At 33.5% G+C, this 10,190-nt stretch overlaps 1 protein-coding gene across 6 annotated transcripts in view; it reads right to left on the bottom strand.

Annotated features, from left to right (window-relative positions):
- Window positions 1–10,190, bottom strand: part of DYNC2H1 (dynein cytoplasmic 2 heavy chain 1) — a 390,963-nt gene that overhangs the window by 280,341 nt on the left and 100,432 nt on the right. For all 6 annotated transcript variants that reach the window (XM_017544781.2, XM_017544786.2, XM_017544784.2 and 3 more), the window contains exons 53-55: window positions 9,384–9,468; window positions 7,474–7,628; window positions 3,576–3,713 (exon numbers count right to left, since the gene is read on the bottom strand). In XM_017544781.2, coding sequence (XP_017400270.1) covers window positions 3,576–3,713; window positions 7,474–7,628; window positions 9,384–9,468 — 378 coding nt within the window. The remainder of the gene's footprint in view (window positions 1–3,575; window positions 3,714–7,473; window positions 7,629–9,383; window positions 9,469–10,190) is intronic.

Below are 10,190 nucleotides of genomic sequence, written 5' to 3'. Positions count from 1 at the left end.
TTTTTTTTGAGACTGGGTCTCACTATGTCGATCGGGCTCCTGGACTCAAGGGATCCCCCAACTTCAGCTTCTCAAGTAGCTGACATTAAAGGCATGTATCGCCATGCCCAGATCCTGAAATGAATAATTTCTTAAATAATAATAAAACATACTGAACATTTAAACAGCCCAGGCACAGCTCATGTATTTCTTCTTTTATTAACCTCCTCTTCCACTTAGAAGGTATTTCTATTCTGAGTTTGTATAGCATTTAATTTGTACTGTCTTTATGCCATAAACTTAGAATTGCAAGCCTTAGAAGTTAAACAATTTGTTATTTAAGCTATCTCTTCAGACAGTACATTCTATAAAATACCAAACAGAAATATTTGCTATTTATAATTAAGCAAAATTATTAACCTATGAGATGCATAGTTATTCTCCTGGGTCTCTGTTGGATAATAAAATTAGCTACAGTCTTAGAAACATCGATTCTCAGAACAGGGCAGAGAAAAAAGTAGCACATATTCAATGTATGCTACTAAGCTCACCAGCCTGAGAGTAAACAAAGCACACAAAGTGCTGAAAATTTTCCTTTTATAAACACATAGTAATCAACAGTGTTATCTCTTATGTAGTGTTTACTTTTTTATGTTTCAAATAACTCTTTTAGGGTAAAAATAATTGTCAGATTTCTTTAACAATAAAAATGGCTGGCTCTATTAAGTAGACATTTATATTAATTCTGTTCCAAAATACCTTAAGAAAAAAATTATGCTAAAGTTTTACAGTATAAAAAGTATATTTACATTTTCTGATGTATTACTTACCAGGTCAGATACTCACTAATTTGATTTCTATTGTAGTTTGGCTGCTTCTATAATTTCTTTCTTTCTTTTTCTTTTCTTTTTTTTTTTTTTTTTGTGACAAAGTCTTGCTCTGTCACCCCGGCTAGAGTGCAGTGGGGTAATCTTGACTCACTGCAACCTCTGCATCCTGGGTTCAAGCAATTCTCTGTCTCAGCCTCCTGAGTAGCTGGGATTACAGGGGCCCACCACCACCCCCGGCTAATTTTTTTGTATTTTTAGTAGAGATGGGGTTTCACCGTCTTGGCCAGGCTGGTCTTGAATTCCTGACCTAGTGATCCACCAGCCTCAGCCTCTCAAAGTGCTGGGATTACAGGTATAATTTCTTACAAAGGAATCATACAATATACAGTCTTTTGTGTCTGGCTGTTTTCACTTAAGTGTAATGTTTCTAAGATTTATCACATTTTCATTTCTCTTAGCTAAAAATCTGAAAGTGGGACTGCTGGTTGACGTACTAAGATACGTTTAACTTTGTGAGACTGTGTCAAACTTCTGAAAAGTAACTGTAGCATTTTTCATTTCCTCCAGCAATTATAAGAGATCCAGATGCTCCACACAGCCTTGCCATACTAGATTGAGGTGTTCTCAGTCTTTTTATTTTACCCATTCTAGTGGATATGTAGCAGCACATCACTGGGACTTTAGCTTACATTTACTTGATTGAGCATCTTTTCATGTGTTTACTGGCCCTTCATATATCTTCTTTCATAAATGGTCTGCTCAAATCTTTTGTTCATTGTTAAACTGGATTTTTGTTTTACTATTAAGTTGTAGTACTTTTTAAAAATTATGAATATAAGTTCTTTACCATATACATGTTCTGTGAATATTTTTTCCCAGTCTGTGACTTACCTTTTCATTTCAGAATTTATTTCAAAGAATGGAAGTTTTTATTTGAAATCCAATTTATCAGTTTTCTTTTTCTATTTTGATATGCTTTCTAAAAAGTCTTCACCTCACCTGAGGTTATAAAGATGTTCTCCTGTGTTTTCTTCTAAAGTTTTATAATTTAATGTTCTAAACATAGATTTATCATCCATATTACGTAATTTTTTGTGTAAGTTAAAATTTAAAGGTCCTGGGCTTTTTCTCTCTCTACCTGGATATCTAAATATCCAGTACCACTTTTTAAAAAGACTATCTTTCCCCATATAATTGCCATTTTTTTGTAAAATCAACTGACCATGTTCCAATCATCTCTATGCCTAATATTACACTAATATCACACTATCTTATGATTACTGAAAAGTGAGTCTTGAAATCATAAGTCCCACAACTTTGTTATTTTTAAGGTATTTCAGGCCATTTACTTTTTAATTGTGATATATACACTAGTCTGATGAATATTAAAGTCAATTTTAGTAAGAAGCATTAGACTAGTGCCTAGTTGACTAGGTAATAATCACCAACATGGAGATGGGGAAACATATTTGAAGCTTAGTCAGGGAGGTAAAACTGACAAAATTTAATGACTTATTACATTAAGGGATAAGGTAACAAAATTCTAAGCATAATATGATTTGTAAGTACTGTCTTAAATAATTAATGTATATTATAGTACGATAACTTGAGGAAAGAAATATAGTAAAGAAAACTCGTAAGTTCAGTTTTGAACCTGTTTCAAATTGTACTGCCCAAGAGACTTCCAAGAAAACATGTTTAACAGATAACATAATTTTTTTTTTTGAGAGAGAGAATCTTGCTCTGTCACCCAGGCTGGAGAGCAATGACATGATTTCAGCTCACTGCAACCTCTGCCTCTCAAACTGAAGTAATCCTCCCATCTCAGCCTCCTGAATAGCTGGGAATACAGGCACGTGCCACCACACTCGGCTAATTTTTAATGTTTTGTAGAGATAAGGTCTCACTATATTGCCCAGGCTGCTCTCAAACTCATGGGGTCAAGCGATTCCCCACCTCGGCCCTCCAAAGAGCTAGGATTACAGGCGTGAGCCAACATGCCCTGTCAGTAATTGAGTAAGTCTGAAGCTCATAAGAGGAGTTAGGGGTAAAGAACAAAACAGATGAATTTGAAAACAGTCATATGTTGATAATGAAAAACTCTCAAAGCCTAATGGAGAGAATTCTAAGAAAAATAAAAGGAAATATCAACCTAACTGGCAGAGTATAAAGAAATAAAATCAGTTAAATACAGATCCATGCCAATTTAAAATATAAAAAGAGTTTAGATAAGTTAGCATATGGTCAACTGAATGTACTGTTATGATTCTAAACAATGTGGGAAAATACCATTCCTTTCCATAAAAGCTTAAGGACATAATATCAGTCTGACTCAGTATGAATAAGCAATATATTTTTTTTTTTTTTTTTGAGACGGAGTTTCGCTCTTGTTACCCAGGCTGGAGTGCAATGGCGCGATCTCAGCTCACCGCAACCTCTGCCTCCTGGGTTCAGGCAATTCTCCTGCCTCAGCCTCCTGAGTAGCTGGGATTACAGGCACACACCACCATGCCCAGCTGATTTTTTGTATTTTTAGTAGAGACGGGGTTTCACCATGTTGACCAGGATGGTCTCGATCTCTTGACCTCGTGATCCACCCGCCTCGGCCTCCCAAAGTGCTGGGATTATAGGCTTGAGCCACCGCGCCCGGCCTTAAGCAATATTTTTAAAATTCACATAAGTGAAAATGTTATTTTTCACTGACTGACAATCAGGCATAAATGCCCTCCCTATTGTTTTCATTTCTGTGGTCATTCTAAACATTACCTGCATTGAAACTGTGATCATTTGAAGGGCAGCATCTGCTTCATCTTGCTTAGTTTTAAGTAATACACTTTGCTCTCCAGCTTTTCTGTTCAGTTCATCCACGAGAGCTTTAGCTTCATTTAGTTTAGATACACCAGCCTACATCAATAAAATACTGATTGGCAATATTTTAAAAAAGAAATTTTACATACACACAGTAAATAAAGCCCTATAATAAAGATTTAAGCAAACATGTTAAGTGTGTATAAACAAAACAGTAGCAAGTAGACTTAGGTTTTTTTATTATTGCTAATTATAACAATTTATTTCACATGATACTCATTAAGATGTAGTAAAAGATTCCACAGAGGTTTTAAAGAAAAACAAATTTTAAAGCATCACAGAGAATGGTTCAACATACGCAAATCAGCTAACATAATACATCACATCAACAGAACAAAGGACAAAAACCAGATAATCATCAGAATAGACACAGAAAACACATTCAATAAAATTCAACATACCTTCAAGGCAAGAACCCTCAAAAAATTAGGCAGTGGAGGAACATACCTCAACATAATAAGGGCCAAAAATGACAAAGCACCTGCTGACAACATACTGAATGGGGAAAAGCTGGAAAACTTTTCTAAGAACTGAACAAGACAAGGAAGCCCACTACTTTCACCACTCCTATTCAACACAGTACCAGAAGTCCAAGCCACAGCAATCAGGCAAAAGAAAGAAACAAAAGGCATCCAAATTGGAAAAGAGGAAGTCAAACTGTCCCTCTTTATAGATGGGCATGATTTCATATCTAAAAAAATGTAAAGACTTCACCAAAAAACTCTTAGAAGTAATAAGTAAATTCAGTAAAGCTGCAGGATACAAAATCAACACAGAAAAATCAGTAATATTTCTATACATCAATAATGAACTCACTGAAAAAGAAATTAAGAAGGTAATCCTATTTACAGCAGCTACAAAAGAAAAAAAATATACCTAGGAATAAAGTCAATCAAGAAGATGAAAGACCTCTACAAGAAAAACTACAGCATACTGATGAAAGAAATTGAAGAAGATAACAAAAAAAGGGAAAGACATCCCATGTTCACAAATCAGAAGTATTAGCATTATTGCTGCTGGCCGTAGTGGCTCATGCCTATAATCCCAGCACTATGGGAGGCCAAGGCGGGTGGATCATTTGAGGTCAGGAGTTCCAGACCAGGCTGGCCAACATAAAGAAACCCCATCTCTACTGAAAATATAAAAATTAGCTAGGTGTGGTGGCATGCACCTGTGTCCCCACTGCTTGGGAGGTTTAGGCACAAGAATCTCTTGACCCAGGAGTCAGAGGCTGCAGTGAGCCAAAATCACACCATTGCACTCCAGCCTGGGCAACAGAGCAAGACTCCAACTCAAAAAAAAAAAAAAGTAGTATTAGTATTGACAAAATGGCCATACTACTCAAAGCAATCTAGAGATTCAATGCAATACCTATGAAAATACTAATTACATTCTTCACAGAAATTTTTTTAAAAATCCAAAAATTTGTTTGGAACCACAAAAGGGCCTGAATAGCCAAAGCAATCTTAAACAAAAATAACAAAGCTAGAGACATCACACTACCTGATTCCAAAATATACTACAAAGCTATAGTAACCAAAATGGCATGATATTGGTACAAAACAGACACACAGACCAATGGAAGAGAATAAAGAACTCAGAAATAAACTGATGTATTTACAGTCCACTGATTTTTAACAAAGAAACAAGAAAATATATTGGAAAAAAGATACCCTCTTCATTAAATAGTGGTGGGAAAATTGGACATCCCTATGCAAAAGAATGAAACTAGACCTTCCTCTGTCATCATATACAAAAATCAATTCAAAATGGATTAAAGACTTAAACAAAAGACCTGGAACTATAAAACTTCTAGAATAAAACATTGAGAAAATGCTCCAGGTCACTGGACTAGGCAAAGACTTTATGGTTAAGACCTCAAAAGCATAGGCAACAAAAATGAAAATAGAAAAATAAGACTGTATTAAACAAAAACCTTCTTCACAGCAAAGGAAACAATTAACAGAGTGAAGAAACAACCTGTTAAATGGGAGAAAGTATTTGCAAACTGTTGATCTGACAAGAGGCTTGATACGTAGAATATACAAGAAATTCAAACAACTCAACAACAGCAAAGAATTCCATTAAAAAGTAGGCAGAGGATCTGAATAGATTTTTTTTTTAAAGAAACACAAATGGCCAACAGGTATACGAAAAAATGTTCAACATCACTAATCATCCTTTGATCATTACACATTCTTGCATGTATCAAAATATCACATGTACCCCATAAACATCAATAAAATTATCAATATCAAAATTTTTTAAAATAAATCCATAAGATGACAAAAATCACAGCAAAGCTAAACAGATAAACACATATTTGATAGTTTAAACATAAGCTTACATTAGATGCGAGGGAAAATAGCAAGCAAGGGATAACTCAGTAAATCTTTTCTAATTTTAGTCTCACTGATTGGGAAAAAGGACACAAGAGTCACTCTTTTTTATAGTAGATATGATGTGGTTTTGTCTGTCTAATAATAACTTTTCCTATAAGAGACTGCCTCACATATGGTTCTGCTGGGCTGTCATTCACTTGCCTAATCTGCATTTTGGGTAGGCATTTGACCCTGGCCTGTCCATTATGGTACCCCATCCCACTGTCCAAACAACATAGTAATGAACCCAGGAATGTACATGAAAAAAATTCTTTCTCTTCTGTAACATTTTTATCACTTAACAAATCAGAAGAGTTGGGGAAAGAGTAATGGCAAAATAGGAATGTAACTAATATTTATTGAGTACCCAACATAAAGTACAGGTATCAAACAAGGTTCTTTCCATATAAATTTTATCTAATACACTCACATACAACTACCATTGACCTAATGAAGCTGCAAATCAGTAAGTTAACGTAATTTATCCAAAGTACCATAGAGAACTAAATCAGGAAATTAATCCTGTATAGTTAGTACCAAAAAGCCTGTATAGTTAGTACCTTAATATAAATGAAAGTGAATCGTTAGAAATGATAAAGATAATGATCTCAATTAAGATGGAACTTAGTTTACTGCCCTAATAAAGGGAAACTAGAACTTTAGAGAGGAAACGTTCTCTAACAACTTCGGAGGTTGACATTCTAATGTCACATGTAAGTTAAAGATCTATAATTACAGAAATATGAAAAGAAAACTGTTCAGAATGTACTAAGTGAAATAACATGGATAAAAACTTTACTTTATAAAATATAATTTTAATTTTAAAGGTTATGATAAAGTATAATCTTGGATATTATGTTTTAGTTAATAACAGGGTTTTCTTTTTTATTATTATTATTTTATTTTATTTTTCTGTAAGTTATTGGGGTACAGGTGATATTTGGTTACATGAGTAAGTTCTTTGGTGGTGATCTGTGAGATACTGGTGCACCCATCACCCAAGCAGTATACCCTGCATCATATTTGTTGCCTTTTATCCCTCTGCACTCCCACTCTTCCCCTCAAGTCCACAAAGTCCATTGTATCATTCTTATGCCTATTAACAGGGTTTTCTTAATTTCTAAAAATGTTTTCATGTGAAAGAGACTCTTAAAGAGAGTACATAACATAAGCTAGCAAAAACCCATAAATGCCAACAAGTGAAGAAAAGAAAAAACTATTGAATTAAAAAAAAATACAAACCATTACTAAAACCTAGAGGGCAATATAGGTAGGAAAGTGAGACTGCATTCCAATGCTTTTAACACAGTACATTTATTAATACCAAGTGTGTCACCCACAACACAGCATTGTGATTTACAAAACTCTTATTTCCTATATATAGATAAAATAAATCAAAATTAGCAATACTATACCTGCAAATGACTTTGTCTTTTTAATAATTCCTTTTTCTTGCTGCTACTAATGGCAGAATACACATGTAAAAAGGTCATATATCGGCTTGGTGTGGCGCCATGTGCTTTACAAGATTCGTGGATTAATAAAAATGATTTTAGAAAATCAGGATCAACTAGAAAAAGAAAATAAAAATAATTTATTTCCTAATGATACTTATTTTACACAAGATACTTCCACGCTACACAATTATAAATATGAAATAGCATCTTTGCTTAAAGATGTACAGGCATTTCTAGACAACTATTCACAGCTCCCATCTTCCTTAGGAATCTTGAATTCTCTAGTTTTAGTAGCCTCTATTCAACTGTTATAAATTTCCACTGAACAACTTCATTGTTACAAGAAAAATAAATCTACATATTGTCATAACATATAAATTGGGGATATATAACATGTACAATAATCCAAAAGTGAGCTAAATACAATATGCTGAACAGAAAAGCAATGCACAAAATACCTATCCACTCCCACTTGATACAGGGAGAAACAAGACTTCAAAAGCCAAAAAGTTAAGAAGTTCACATTAGGTTCAATATATCCATGATCAAACACATTATCTTCCTCTTACTGACACAATTTCTATCTGTATTCCCTGTCCCAGTAAATGAAATCAAAACATCCTTGACTCTTCTTTCTTCTTGTATGCCATAGCCATTACATAATCATCAAGTCTCATTTAGATTACCTTCTAATATCCACCAAGTCTATTCCTTCCTCCATTCTTACTATCTCTTCCTTGGTTTAGGCCTTCACCACGTCTGTCTTAGATTACTACAACAAACTTCTAAAGAGATGTAATGGCTTTTCGTGTCTCCCTACTACCAATCTATTTTCCAATAACTGAATAAAGGAATATATAAAGAAATTTCTATTTCTAAAACAAAACTCTGGTTAAATCTCTTTCTAAATCTCTCAGTAATGCCCTATCACCTGCAGGTTGGAATCCAAACTCCTTAGCATAATGCAGAAGGCTCTTTATTACCTAACCATGCGAACCTTTACCTCCTTCTTCATCTAGTACCTACTTATACATCTTATGTTTCAGCCCTTTAGGCTATGCATAGGTTCATAATTTGCCTGTTTCACTTCTCCAAACCTTTTCCATGCTACTCACTCTAACCAGAATGACTTTCTTAAGATGCCTATCTGGGAAATGTCTATTTCCTATAATATCTGCTAGTTAGAAATTTTACTTTCCAATGTATTTCATATAAACTTCTACCATCACTTATCTTGCTACATCAGATATTTATGTTTATATATAATTCCCACTATCACTGGGCTATGAGCTATTAAGTGATTTCTAATATCCAGCTCAGTACCTAGTATATTAAAGTTCCATAAATATTTGATGATTAGATGGTTAAAAAAAATAAGTGAATTATGATATAAAAATAAAGACCACAATCAAAATTAATTTTAAGTTAGAGAAAATAATGAGAATATTATAGCTAAGAAAAGATTAAGTCCATACTGAAAGAATATCATAAAACTTTTTCATATATAAATTATAGAGTTCTGTGACATATATAAGTGATAAGCTAATATGAAAAGTTTAGGGTGCTTGCAAAAGACTCTAAACAATTTAAGTAGGTCCTTGAAATCACTCAAGTCAGAAAAATAATTTTTAAATTTCTTGGACTCACACAGTAGATATTCTGTGGGTTCTATGCTAAATGACATAACCATTAACTTAAAAATAAAAAGGAATTCAAAATTTAGTCCACAGCAGAAGAAATCTAATTTTCTTACATTTAGCATTATTCAAATTTATAATCATGAATCTTTAAGGGATCTGTAATATCAGAAAATTGGCAATTATTTCATAAATAAAAACCAGATAAAACTGACTTCATCAAAACACTACCTGAATTTTTTTTCTTTTCTTCTTTTCGTTTTTTGTCATTGTGTTTTTCTTCACCACCTGTTTCACTGAATAACATTTCAGGTATCTAAAACATAAAAAGCAAATCACTATGAAAAAGCTTAAGTCCCAGATCAGAAGTTAAAAACTTTAACACAAAAAAAAAGTCAGTATTGATTTTACTTTTCTTCTAGCATTCATTCCAGACTAAGAGAAAAAAAAAAATACAGAAATCTTTAGAAGAAATGATTTCCTAGAAAACATTTAGACACATATCAACCATTACCTCATGGCAAATTAATGCACATTGGGAAAAGCTCACCTGAAATGGTTAGGCTACATGAAATGAGGGAAATTACAATTTGGATTGAATTAGAAAATAATCACAATGCCATTTAAAAACATACAATAATAAAAATATTTTATTTGGCATAAAACTAGTAAAATGCCTTTATGGCACAATGGAGTAGCAAGGATTCTTAGCTTTTTCAAATAAGAACTAAAAGTAAAAAAAAATAATTTTATAATCAATAATTTCATAACTGATCATTCTAAAAAGCATATTCTCACTATGACTAGAATTTTGCCACTATTGTAAATAAGCAAATACAGTTTCATAAGCAGATATCATTATTATTAAAGAAAAGGTAACCTTTTATAAGAATGCTACTTTAGCCGGGCGCGGTGGCTCAAGCCTATAATCCCAGCACTTTGGGAGGCCGAGGCGGGTGGATCACGAGGTCAAGAGATCGAGACCATCCTGGTCAACATGGTGAAACCCCGTCTCTATTAAAAATACAAAAAATTAGC

Source organism: Cebus imitator, unplaced genomic scaffold, assembly GCF_001604975.1.
Source record: "Cebus imitator isolate Cc_AM_T3 unplaced genomic scaffold, Cebus_imitator-1.0 Scaffold171, whole genome shotgun sequence".
Taxonomy (NCBI): Eukaryota; Metazoa; Chordata; class Mammalia; order Primates; family Cebidae; genus Cebus; species Cebus imitator.
This window is presented reverse-complemented; position numbering and strand designations above follow the sequence as displayed.